Genomic DNA, 13812 nt, shown 5'->3' with positions numbered 1-13812 from the left:
GGAGTGACTGAGAAAATTGTTTGGGAACTTGGAAGAGGATTTTTTAACAAAGGCCACCATTTATATGTAGATAACTTCTACACTGGTGTGCGGTTGTTCAGGGAATTGGCCAAAGTGGACACTCTTGCTTGTGGCACAATCCGCTCGAACCGTAAAGGTTTCCCGAAAGAACTTGTTTGTCAAAAGCTTGTGCGGGGACAGTGCAGTGCGTTGCGTTGCCAGGAGCTTCTTGCTATGAAGTTTACAGACAGGAGAGATGTCTACATGCTGACAACCATCCATGATGAAAGCACTGCACCTGTGACTGTTTGGGGTCAGGTCGCTGAAGCGCGCAAACCTGTGCATTTTAGACTATAATAGGCACATGGGTGGTGTTGACAGAGTAGATCAGAGGTTGGAACCTTACACTGCTCTTCGTAAGGCTTACATTTGGTACAAGAAGTTGGCTATCCATCTTTTCCACTTGGCAATGTTTAATGCTTTTGTTGTGTTCCAGGATTCTTGCCCGGAGTCAAAGATGACTTTTGCTAAGTTTCAGGAGTCTGTAATAGGCAGCCTTGTTGTAGTGGAACAGGCAAGTGTTCCTAGAGTTGGAGTGGTGGAGGATGTTGCTAGATTGAAAGAACGCCACTTTCCAGATCACATTCCTCCCACACCCGCAAAAGATTTTCCCAGTAGGAGATGTAGAGTCTGTTGGCGAAGAGGTTCGCGGAAGGAGAGTCGTATGTACTGCCCCGACTGTCCTTCTCATCCTGCACTGTGTCTCCCTGCTTGTTTCAGAGCGTACCACACGCGAAATAATTTTTGGGAGCATTCATGAGTGGTAAAGTGAACTGCCTGGTCTGTATTCTTTGGATAATTTGATTCTGTTTCAAGGTTGGTGTTAGTGCAATGTATTTAGTTGCTGATTTTCTGTTAGAAGATTTGTATCTATTTGCAATTTGTGTGTGTTTTTTTATTTTTTTCTAAAAAAATCCTAAATGTGATGGCGGTGTGTGTAGGCTTGCGCTTGGCTGTTGGTGTGTGTGGACTGGCACTTGGTTGGTGGTGTGCGTGGAATGGTGCTTGGCTGGCGGTGTGCGTGGACTGGCGGTGTGCGTGGACTGGTGCGTGGCTGGTGGTGTGCGTGGACTGGAGCTTGGCTGGCGGTGTGCGTGGAATGGTGCTTGGCTGGCGGTGTGCGTGGAATGGTACTTGGCTGGCGGTGTGCGTGGACTGGTGGTGTGTGCGGACTGGTGTTTGGCTGGTGGTGTCCGTGGACTGGAGCTTGGCTGGTGGTGTGCGTGGACTGGAGCTTGGCTGGCGGTGTGCGTGGACTGGAGCTTGGCTGGCGGTGTGCGTGGACTGGAGCTTGGCTGGCGGTGTGCGTGGACTGGCGATTGGCCGGCGGTGTGCCTGGACTGGCGCTTGGCTAGCGGTGTGCGTGGACTAGTTTGGCTAGCGGTGTGCGTGGACTGGCGCTCTGCAAGCGGTGAGTGTGGACTGGTGCTCGGCTGGCTGTGTGTGAGTAGTGACTTTCTGCTGGTCACTACACACACTGCTAGCTGAGTGCCACTCCACGCAATCCATCAGCCTGTGTAGTTGCTGTGTCTGGATTGTGGGCGTGTGAAAGTGATGGGCCCTTGAATGGCGCTGTGTGCTGGTGTGAGTTTTGTTATGTGATGGGCCCGCGACTGGCGGTGTGAATGGTTTTGTATGTCTCACACGTATGAAAGGTGTATGAATGGCCTGTAAAGAGGTTGGTGCCTTGTCGTGGCTTTACAGCTCACGAGCTGTGAGTCAATGGTTCAGTTTCTTGCCCTTTCAATTATTACCAGTGCATTTCATTTTTTTGAAATCACTTGCTAATACAATTGTATCTACTGAACCATCACTCACCCTCGTGCCAAATCCAACCAGTATGTGTGTGTGCTTGCGGATTAGAAGGCTGAGGAGAAATATTTGTCTTTCTGAAGCAGGGTGTACCTTGTCCCTTTTGGTGAATTTTGTACTGTGTTGCTTTTGTACCTGGTGGTGCGAATGGTCTTGTTTGTATCACGTATGAAAGGTGTGTGAATGGCCTGTAAAGTGGTTGGTGCCTTGACGTGGCTTTACAGCTCACGAGCTGCGAGTCATAGGTTTGGTTTATTGTGAATTTAATTATTGACAGTGCATTTCATTTTTGTGAAATCTCTTGTTAATAAAATTTAATACACTGAACCATGACTCGCCCTCGTGCCAAATCCAACCAGTATGTGTGTGTGTTTGAGGAATAGATGGTTGTGCAGGAATCTTTGTTTTTAGTTTCTCTGCCAAGGTTCACTGTCCATGTAAGAATAACCCACCAACTGTAGATATTGTAGAAAACCCATGGGAGTTCATGGTGATGTCTCTCTTGTGAATTTAAAAAAAAAAATTTATCGCCAATGTCCTGCAAACCTCAAAATGTCTGCCACATTTTCTTTGCAATATTATTCCAAAATTCTCACGCAGTAGGAACAATAGTTAATCTGGTTTTGCAAGGGGGGTCACTTTGGTTTTTGGCCCGGCGCTCGGCGGCCATCTAGGGAAACCTACCAAACCCACACGTTTCTGAAAACTAGACACCCGGCAGCTTCCAGGGAGGTATGGCTTGCGTGGATCCCCCAAAGTTTCCTTACCCAGAATCCCCTGCAAACCTCAATTTTAGCTGAAAAAAAATCACTTTTTTCACACATTTTGGGGTGGGAAAGTTGTGGCATCACCGGGCTCACACAAATTTACCACCACCCAGCGTTCCCCCAGGTCTCCCGGTAAAAATGGTGCCTCACTTGTGTGGGAGGCCCAAGTACCCGCGGCAGGCAAGGGCCCAAAACGTAGTGAGGCGGCATCAAAATGGCCTATCGCAAAACCGCCTGGTTTTGCAAGGGGGGTCACTTTGGTTTTTGACCCGGTGCTCGGCGGCCATCTAGGGAAACCTACCAAACCCACACATTTCTGAAAACTAGACACCCGGCGGCTTCCAGGGAGGTATGGCTTGCGTGGATCCCCCAACGTTTCCTTACCCAGAATCCCCTGCAAACCTCAATTTTAGCTGAAAAAAATCACTTTTTTCACAGATTTTGGGGTGGGAAAGTTGTGGCATCACCGGGCTCACACAAATTTACCACCACCCAGCGTTCCCCCAGCTCTCCCGGTAAAAATGGTGCCTCACTTGTGTGGGAGGCCCAAGTACCCGCGGCAGGCAAGGGCCCAAAACGTAGAGAGGCGAATCAACATTGCCTATCCCAAATGTCGCCTCACTACGTTTTGGGCCCTTGCCTGCCGCGGGTACTTGGGCCTCCCACACAAGTGAGGTACCGGTTTTCTCGTAAGACTTTGGGGAACGCGGGGTGGGTGGAAATTTGTGGATCCACGCAGATTCCAGAACTTTCCATCCCAGAAATGTGGGGAAAATGTGTTTTTTTTGTCATTTTTTTACGTTTGCAAGGGATTCTGGGTAACAGACCATGGTGGGAGGCAGTCAAGTCACCCCATCCTGGATTCCCCTGGGTGTCTAGTTTTCAAAAATGTATAGGTTTGCTAGGTTTCCCTAGGTGCCGGCAGGGCTAGGGTTCAAAAACTACAGCTAGTCACTTTGCCAAAAAGGGGTCATTTTTCACTGCAAAATTGAGGTGTGACCAGGTTGCGTTTTGCGCCGTTTCCTATTGAGAGCACTAGGCCGACCCGCACAAGTGAGGTACCATTTTTCTCGTAGGACTTTGGGGAACGCGGGGTGGGTGGAAATTTGTGGATCCACGCAGATTCCAGAAATTTCCATCACAAAAATGTGGGGAAAATGTGTTTTTTTTGTCAATTTTTTACGTTTGCAAGGGATTCTGGGTAGCAGACCATGGTGGGAGGCAGTCAAGTCACCCCATCCTGGATTCCCCTGGGTGTCTAGTTTTCAAAAATGTATAGGTTTGCTAGGTTTCCCTAGGTGCCGGCAGGGCTAGGGTTCAAAAACTACAGCTAGACTCTAAGCAAAAAAAGTGTACATTTTCAGTGTGAAAATGTGGTGTGTTCACCTTAGGTTTTGAGCCACTTCCTGTCGTGGGCACTATGCCTACCCACACAAGTGAGGTACCATTTTTATCGGGAGACTTAGGGTAGTTCAGATTTGTAAAGCAACTGTTATTAGCTATTGATTTTTGATGCATTTCTCCCTTCTAAATGAAAGACATTGTGTAAAAAAAAAGTCATTTTGAAAAATGACCAATAATTGTCATGCAAGTATGAGTACTCCCAATTTCGAAAATGTGCAAATATGCACTGTTTCTAAACTCTGTAATTTGTTCGCATTTCAGAAATACATAGGTGTCTTTCATACCGATTTTTCCATGTATACATTTTCCCACAATAATTGCTATATACCCGGAACAAAAAAAAAACCATTACAAAATGCTGCACAGTTTTTTACTCTGGGTTCGTTGGGCTCTTGGTGAACCTACAAGTCCTATATATCCCCAAAACCAGGAAGGTACACCGGATGTAACGGTACATTGCTTTCAAAGAGATGTTATAATTAGAAGAAGTTACAGGTAAAAACGTTGACTCAAAAGGCTGCTTTTTTCAACAAATGTTAAATTTTTCCTATATTTAACTGTTAGTTTCTATAAAAAAAACCTTGATGGATCTACACAAATGACCCCTTGCTGAATTCAGAATTTTGTTTACTTTTCAAAAATGTATAGCTTTCCAGGATCCATTATTGCTTTTCTACCTATTTCTACCATTATCTGGAAGGAGGTTGAAAGCACAAAAAATAGCAAAAATGGGGTATGTCCCAGAAAAATGTCAAAACTGTGTAAAAAATGTTGGATTTCTGACAAAAATCTGTAATTCCCTAAAAGCTGAAGAAATGGTGATTTCAGCCCCACAAACCCTTTTTAGATATCATTTGCAGAGAAAAACCCAGACGCTTTCATTTGCAGCCACTTTTCCCCATTTTTCACAAAAAAACAAAATTTTGCTGCATTTTGACTAATTTCTGGGAACCCTCTAGGAGAATCCACAAACCCTGGGTACCTTTAGAATCCGCATGATGTTGGAAGAAAAGGACGCAAATTTGGCGTGGATACCTACTGTGGTCAAAAAGTTACAGGGGCCTAAGCGCGTACTACCCCAAATAGCCCAAAAAAGGCTTAGCACAGGAGGGGAAAAGGCCTAGCAGCGAAGGGGTTAATGAATTTCTACTAGGAAGTGTTTATTTTTTTATAAAAAAAATAGAACTCCAAAACTCATTCACTTGATTCGAATCTACACAATCTCTTCACATATACTTAAAATGTCAACCTTTTTGAAAATGTGTGTGACAAATTTATCAAAGTGATTCTGCAAAGATTTGGTTAAAGGAAAACACCACAACAAATGTCTAAAGTCCACGGGCTGGATCTCTGCTGATAAAGGTCTGAGCAGCAAAATGATAAATTGAACATTATTTTAGCATATGTGTTTTTGAATCTCCTTCAGTTTTTTTTCATCACAAGTGGACAAAGAGCAAGAAAACAGCATGCGTTCGAGGTGCATCTCAGCTACATTTTAAATCATTATTTTGTATAAACTGAGCCTGCGGCAGTTTCAGGCATTACCTGGTTTGAAGAAAAGTTCTTGAAGAGTATAGGGCAGCCAAAGGGGTCTCTGTTTAAAAAGCATATCCAATTTGCCTCTTAAAACAGGGCATACAAAGGAGGGCAACCAAAGATTAAAGTACTGAAAGAAGCATACTGTCACTTTCATTATACATGAGCAAATCATTTACACAGTTTAATTCAACTACTGATGCAGTTAAATAGGGTTTGTACAACTGCACCATATGGAGCTAAGCGAACAAGATTTATCATTATGCATACATTTGTTGGAAAGCGATCTCCATGAAGGAAATTTGACATATATAGTCATCTCTATAAGAAAATGTGATACTATACAGCATATCCAAAAAATGAAAGGAGAGCACAGATAACATCCGAAATTCTGGGCTCTACAAAAAGTAAACTGTCCCAATCAAACTCTCCTAAGAGTGATCTATGCCAGCTTTGCAGCTGACAAATATGATTCAGCTGTTCAATGCTCATAATGTATAGCAAATATAGGTAGATCTCACGAATTTGTGAAGCACAATAAATATAACTTAGTATAACACACATTTAAAAAGGAAGTATTTCTTCATAGGGTTTCTGCCTCTAATGACATGAATAATTAATAGATTGAATGTATAGTATTTGCAACAGATGGAAAACCTTCGTCAGAGTACCTCTGCAAATGTAGCCGGATTAAAAGGGAGGACGGACGTTCCTGTCATGTATTTAGCTGGCGTTTTCATTCTCTGGGATGCCTGAAACACAAGCAGAAACACTTTTATAATTATATTAATTCTAATATGCAATCTAGAAGTTAAGAAGAGAATATATCAGTTTTAAAAGTCTACCTAACAAACGTAATTAAACATCAACATTCAAACTTGTTTTGTATTGTTCAATCTGTAACTGTAATTAAATTCTTGAAGAATGTTGAGCAGTGGCGGCTCCTCGAGGGAGTGCTGCGGGGGAGGGGCAGGGTGAGAGGTAGTAAGCTCCCGCATACGGCCAAACGGAGTTAAGTAAATAAATAAAGAAATAAAACGAATCACATTAAGCGCGCTGCATTGCCATTTGGCGCTGAGGCGCCCGCAATGTAATTTGTTTTATTTATTTACTTAACTCGGTTCTGCCGTACGCCGTAGTTTACTACCCCCCACCCTGCCCCTCCCCCACCCCGCAGCACTCCCCCGAGGAGCTGCTACTGACGTTGAGCAGTTATAAAAACAAGCATTTTCAATGCAATAGGTCTCGCATTAGCAAGAGTTTAAGCTATTGGCATTGCAAATGATAATACCTTTTATTTATCTGTTGTTATAATTAACAAATAAATGAAAGCCATTGTCATTTACAATGGCAATCGCTCCTGTCCTGTAAATGCAAGACCTATTTCCTTTGAAAGAAGCGGCTGCTATTGCCCTGGGCTGCTTCAAAAGTGTAAGTGCACATGGCACTACATGTTGCAGGAAAGCATGTCATGCCTGCAGCAGGAGAAACGCATCAAAGAAACTATTTTTACCGGCTAAATAAGATATACTGTGTAACAACAGAAGTAACAAGTTTTTAAGACTTAATGGGAAAGAAAAACACAATTTGCATCCACTGGTCGAAAACATTTTTGAGTGTTTTTGCTGGTCTACATGTGTTTAGGTCATGCTACATAGATTAGAGGCTTTCTTCTGGACAAAAATAACTTTCAGTGGTCGCCATTGTACACCACTGAGAGCATACCCCAGTGTTGAGTGGCCTATTTCAGGGCACACTCTGGAGAGAGAGAGTGCTACTGTCTGAGACCATGTCCTAACCGTTCTGACGCTGTGGACCTGTGCAAATCTGCACGGCTAGGAACAACAACTCAGCAGTAGTGATCCCCCAGTGACGTCACCATGTACTCAACAGAAGCTGCCATGTGACATGCCTCGTGTCACCGGAGGAGCAGACAGACGCATCCTTAGACCGGGAGTGTTGTTTTAAAAAGTGCCTCATTAAATATCCATTCTTTTTTAATGTTTTACTTCTCCACGTCGTACGCCTGTTCTCTAATTAGGAGTGTACTGTACAATATGTATCCATGCCACACACTCCCTTCAGTTGGCTCCACTTTCAGGCTGTGCAAGTTTTAGCTTCAGACGGCCACCTCTGTCCCAGTCTACTCAATCACTCCCGTAGTCCAACCACTGACACCTCCGTTTACTTTGCATTCAATGTTTGAGGCAGAGAGAACAGGCAGTGTAGGATTAATAATTTAGACAGTGCAGGTTTGCGGTAGAGAGAGCAGGAGGTGCAGGTTCGGGAGTGCAGGCACCGGAAGTTGGCGGGAAAGCGCGCTGCTGGTAGGTACACTTAGGTGGCTAGAACATGCAGTGGATGGTCGAAGCAGGGAGCAAACCATGTCGTAAATAGGGAGCTCCGGTCCAATGTAGGGGAAGAAGAGATGGGTTGGTCTGAAGCAGAGCGAGACAGCAGGGAAGGCCTGGTTTGAGACACCAAGAACTCGATGTCGGACTGCAGTTCGGAAGCAGAGAGAGGTGGTTATGCGGTCCTGAAGAAGAGAAATCAAGCGGTGCCATTTTGAAGGAGAGCAAGCAGGCGCAATTTCGAAGCACATGTGCAGGTTGTAGTCAGGAAGAGCAGGCAATGCAGGTTCGAAGCAGGGAGATCAGACTGCGCAGACTGGCCTGCTCTCAGCGTGACTCAACACTAAACAATCCCGTGCACAAGAGCCCTCCGTCAGCTGTAGCCCCCCCCCTCCCTTCTGCCCGTGTGCGCAGCCCACACGGCCCGGTCGCAGTATGCTTCAAATCTCCCCTCAGACAGGCCGTCTGAGCGTTGCTGGTATGTTGCAAGGTGAAGAACTTCAGGAACCTGCCGCAAGCCAGCCAACCAATCAATCACCCGGGTTCAGTGCGCGAAAATGCAGCCAAGCCCGAGGGGTTAAAGTCAATACGAGAAGTGACGTTAAAATGATGAACACTTACAATTGTGAGGGGAAGCAAGATCACTGGGGTCTTTGGAGACGGCCTTCGTGTCATCCGTGCAGTATGTTATGAGTATTTCAGGTGAGTGCGCGCGTTAGGCGGATGCGGGGAGGGGGGGGGGGGGGGGTCGGCAGCGGCGGGGTGTGTGCGCGCGCGCGCGTGTGTGTGTGTGCGCGTCCACAGACCTCGATCGCTGCGCGTGCCCCAGTCTGTCTCCCTTGAGAGGCATCTGGGCAACAATAGTTCTCGTTGGCGGCAGCGCTTCGCGCTGCAACGCCAGCGAGACCTAATGAGCAGCAGTGACTCATCCTTGAGGCCGGAGCGGACCCGCCTCCTTCCCCGCCAACCTTTTCACAAAAGTAAAGCTTGTCTGTGAGGCTGAGCAAAGGTCAGCCTGATAAGACACTTCTTGTTAAGGTCAGGCAGCCCGGCAATGTGCTTGTGCATAATGAGCAGGCGCCTGGCTGCCTGAGCTGAACTTTGCTGGGCTAAAGATGGCAGAGTCCTCTGGGTGAGACCTCCTCAGCCCGGCAAGCGTTTGATGGTCCTGCTCCTCACGATCAGGGGGAAAGTCGTTGATAGCCTCGGACCTCAGCGCTTCAATTTTAAGCCCTGAAGTGCCATCAGTGAGGCTAGTCACAGAGTGGGATGGGGTCAGCAACTCTCATTGACCCCACCCTACTCTGAGGCGTAAGGGACTGCTGCCTCCTCCGTCAATGAGAAGAGGCGGCAGTCCCAATCCTCAGGAACCACCAAGACATTCCCCTTGCCACCAGAGATCATTGCTGAGGGCCGGAAAGGGTTATTTATTTTTAATGTTTTTAATGGTTGGTGCGTGCATGCATGTTTATGTCTGAATGTGTATTGGGGGGGGTATGTGTGGATGGATGAGAGTGTGCATGTGTGGCCCCCCCGGTCCCCTCCTCTGCTCGAATTATCGACCAACACTGGAAATGAGGCTCTGTAAGAGATATATATATATATATATATATATATATATATATATATATATATATATATTCACTGAAAAAACCATAGGTTTCACACAAGTTCTAGTTAGCTGTACATTTCACTCGTAAAAAACCAATGAAATTCCACGTTATAGTTAGTGCAGGCAACTAGAACTCACGCGACCGCAATCCTCTGCTGATGACATATGTGTCTTTATGAAAAAAAAATATTTGTAATATATGTATAGCTAAAATTTAATGGAAGAAGACATGGGCAAATAAGTGTCTAAATACAGTATTAGCATCAGCAGAGGATTGCGGTCGCGTGAGTTATAGTTGCCTGCACTAACTATAACGTGGAATTTCATTGGTTTTTTACGAGTGAAATGTACAGCTAACTATAACTTGTGTGAAACCTATGGTTTTTTCAGTGAATTTGCAAGGTTTTTTAAATGCTAATTCCTAACTATAACGTGTGTGAAACCTATGGTTTTTTCAGTGAATTTGTACGGTTTTTTAAATGCTAAGTTACTTTACACCGTTCGTGCCGTGCGCGCCCACTTCACGCAGTTCGTTCCGAGCGCGCACGGTGCGCTTCGCGCGCCGAGCGCGCACAGTGAGCACGCGGTGCGCACCGCGCGCCCACTTTACGCAGTTAGTGCCGTGCACGCACGGTGGGAACGTGGTGCGCTACGCGTGCCCACGTTACGCTCGATGGGCCATGGACGCACGATGCGCTTCGCGCACCGTCCGCACACGGAGGACATATTATGCGCTTCGTTGTGAAAGGTTATCTATTAAATGTTCAGGTAATATAAATATGCCACGCACAAAAGGTGCTCTGCGGGCACCTTTTGCACACGGGGGGGGGGAATATGTGGATTTTTTTTTTTTAATTAATTTTTTGCCGTACACGTACGGTAAGCGCATTCGGCGTTTTTTCAAAAAAAATAAATAAATTAATTTTTGGCCTTGGGGGTCCTTCTGGGACACCCTAACCAAGGCTAGGTGGTTAGGAGCTGTCTAGCCTGCCCCTTTTCATGTTATCCAACTTTGTTTTTCCTCCCCCCCTCAGAGTGCGAGAGAGAAAATGGCGGCCGACACTTCCTGGTTTCGACCAATTCGAATGTTTACTTTGATCTAACAACCAATCAGAAACGCGCACGGCACCGTACGCGTACGTAAGCTTACCGTAAGCGCACGGAGCGCTGCCACAGATATATATATATTGATTTAAATGCTATTTTCTCAGGAACTACTGAACAGATTTACACCAGACCTACAAAAGGCACTTCCTTGACCTTATGGCTACCTCTCTGCCAAATTTCAAGTAATTCTGTTCAGCCGTTCGGGCTGTAGCTGTGTCTAAAGGTCCTATGGAAAAATGCATGGGGAAAACCCGTTTTGGGACCCCCCTTTTTTCTCAGCCCCCGCTTGACGAATCACCCCGAGACTTTCAGGGTAGGAGCGGAGCGTAGCGCCCCATTAGTTTTGAAAATTTCGCGAGGATTCGTCAACCGGCGCCAAAGTTATTCAAAATAGAATGTTGCGGATTTCCTATGGAAACAGGGTCCTAACTAACTACTGGCGACTGCCAGTAGGTAATATATATTACCTACTGGCGGTCGCCAGTAGGTAGTTATAGTTAGGACCACGTTTCCATAGGAAATCCGCAACATTCTATTTTGAATAACTTTGGCGCCGGTCGACGAATCCTCGCGAATTTCTCAAAATAGGTGGGGCGCTACGCTCCGCTCCTATCCTGAAAGTCTCGGGGGGATTCGTCAAGCGGGGGCTGAGATAAAAGGGGGGTCCCAAAACGCGTTTTTCCCATGCATTTTTCCATAGGACCTTTAGACAGGGCTACAGCCCGAACGGCTGAACAGAATTACTAGAAATTTGGCAGAGAGGTAGTCCGTAGGTCAAGGAAGTGCCTTTTGTAGGTTTGGTGTAAATCTGTTCAGTAGATTATGAGAAAATAGCCTTTAAATCAATATATATATCTGAGCCAGCTTACGGTACGCTTACCGTACGCGTACGGTGGCGTGCGCGAGCGCGATTCTGATTGGCTCTTAGTAAACATTCGAATCGGCCGAAACCAGGAAGCGGCGGCCGCCATTTCGTGTGTTTCACTCAGAAAAAAAAGAGTGATAACAAGAAAAGGGGGCAAGGAGGAGAGTTACAGACCCCCTTACATTTGTGAGGGGGTCAAAGAAGGACAGAAAAGTACAAAGAAAACATTTATTGATTTTAAAAAAAATCACGGGATACGCGTACGGTAAGCGTACGGTAACAAAAAAAAAAATAAAAGAAATGAAATGCAGATTTAAGAGTTTAGATATTAGGGGGCTCTAAAAAGAGCCGTTGTGTTTATGAAGTTATTTTTTAGTGGTACCTACAAGTAAGTACCGATGCAGAGTCTAAGGTTCAAGAGGAAGACTCTGTTCCCTTCATCATTGAAGTGCACACCATCTCCTCTATAAATGTCTTGCATGTCATAACGCAAGTTGTTGTGGTAAATGGAACCCATACCATAGTCACGGAGGAAAGCAGAAACAGATTTGTTGACGTGCTTTCTTGCTTTGTCAATCTGCGGACAGAAATGATTGGACCAGTTCCATTTTTGCCTTTGGCATATGTTGGAAAACACAAAGGCAGTTTTAGGGAAAAGTGAAAACAGTTGTGCAAAGGTGTCCTTCATAAGCATTTCCAGACCTACCCCAGTCAAAGTGCCTAGGTCATTGCCACCACAGTGCACTATTATGAGGTCAGGGTGTTGGATTTGCATGAAGGATTTCACCAATGGCATCAATTGGTGCCACTTTAACCCTCTCTGACCAATCCATTTAATGTCTACATTTGGCAAAGCAAGGTCTCTCACAATACCTGTTTTCTCTGCAAACTTTTCACTCCAGAAGACATAGCTGTGTCCTACAATCCACACTGTGAACATCTTCAAAGGAGATCTGGATGCACTCAGGAGGTGTAATTCAGTAGAATGGTAAAAAGAAATGAAAGACAGTTTGGAAATGGAGGCATACATATTTTTTTATTAAAAAAAAGAACTGATTGGCTGTTTCATACCATTCTACACTAAAAACTAGGCTGTATGTGTAAATTTATAGAAGCATGTTTTGTATTGGTACATAAAAATGTGTTACCAAAGAACAGTACTATGGATTTGCTGTAAGGTTTGAAAAGTCAAGCACTCTTGCTCTATGGAATTGAAACATTGTTTGGCGAACTTCTGACCTAACTCCACACAGCAGTGTTCCATGAGCTGTTGCTATGGTAGCAGGCAGAAGTCAAGTTGGGGGAAGGGTACTAGGCAGAAGTCAAGTTGGGGGAAGGGTACTTTTGGAAAAGGGTTGGTTTTCAACCAATAGAAATGTGTGATTACATTTGAAAAAAAGGGGGAAGCACTGAGATTTGAAACTTACATGTATATGTGAGGAAAAATAGAGGGAAACTTTGCCATTATCTGGTTCTGCTGAGAGGAGAGAGGTGTAGAGAACAGAGATCCTGGCTCTGATAATCTGCTGTTTGAGTGCCACATTTCTTTCACAACTAACTAATTTTAAAGGTGAGTTTAGAGTTTGAGAGGAGATGTATATGGTAAATTAAGAAATGAATAATAGAAATGTAATTCTTTTTGTTGAAGTTGTGTTTATTATTTTCTGTTTTGGGAGAAATTTAAATGTGAGGAACATGTAAAATAATATGGACTATGTTTTCACGATAAATTAAGGTGTATTGGTATAAAAAAAGAATAGTTTAAGGGTTTGAGGTTGGACTCAGTAATGCAAATACATTCAGCATCACTAAGGCTGGTTGCCCTTGCTGGAATGTAGGCAGTCACCCAGGTTACACATGTTGGGAAATATAGGCAGAGATTTATTGTGTACAACTCTGGTAATTTTATATTTGCATTAGTAGGAAAAAGGGGGAGCCATTTTTTGGTGCAGAAGCAGACTCTTAGCACACACCCAGCTGCTTTCCATGTAGAATCATGCACAGTATTTACAAGCGAGTGGGGTTTGAGGTTTCAGTCTGTAATGCAAATACATTCAGCATCACTAAGGCTGGTTGCCCTTGCTGGAGTGTAGGCAGTCACCCAGGATACACATGGTGGTGGTCTGAAAAAGCAGTCTGGACATGGGCTTTTTAAAAAATCTGAAAAGTGGATTCATAATGTGTCAGTCTGTAAAAGTGATTATCACTTGCCAAAAAAAAAGAGCAGTAAGTGTGCTTTCAAATTGGCAAAGAAATTTCATTTTGTGACTAATGTGAAAACATGACTCTGTGTGCAAA

The 13812-nt window shown here is 44.8% G+C and overlaps 1 protein-coding gene across 2 annotated transcripts in view; it reads right to left on the bottom strand.

The window, feature by feature from the left end:
* ECPAS (Ecm29 proteasome adaptor and scaffold) overlaps positions 1-13812 on the bottom strand; it is an 819497-nt gene that overhangs the window by 569279 nt on the left and 236406 nt on the right. For both annotated transcript variants that reach the window (XM_085641278.1, XM_085641277.1), the window contains exon 17: positions 6251-6331. In XM_085641278.1, coding sequence (XP_085497404.1) covers positions 6251-6331 — 81 coding nt within the window. The remainder of the gene's footprint in view (positions 1-6250; positions 6332-13812) is intronic.

Source organism: Triturus cristatus, chromosome 2_2 (assembly GCF_964204655.1).
Source record: "Triturus cristatus chromosome 2_2, aTriCri1.1, whole genome shotgun sequence".
In the NCBI taxonomy this organism is placed as follows: domain Eukaryota; kingdom Metazoa; phylum Chordata; class Amphibia; order Caudata; family Salamandridae; genus Triturus; species Triturus cristatus.
The sequence above is the reverse complement of the archived record's forward strand: the minus strand, read 5'-3'. Positions and strand labels throughout refer to the sequence as shown.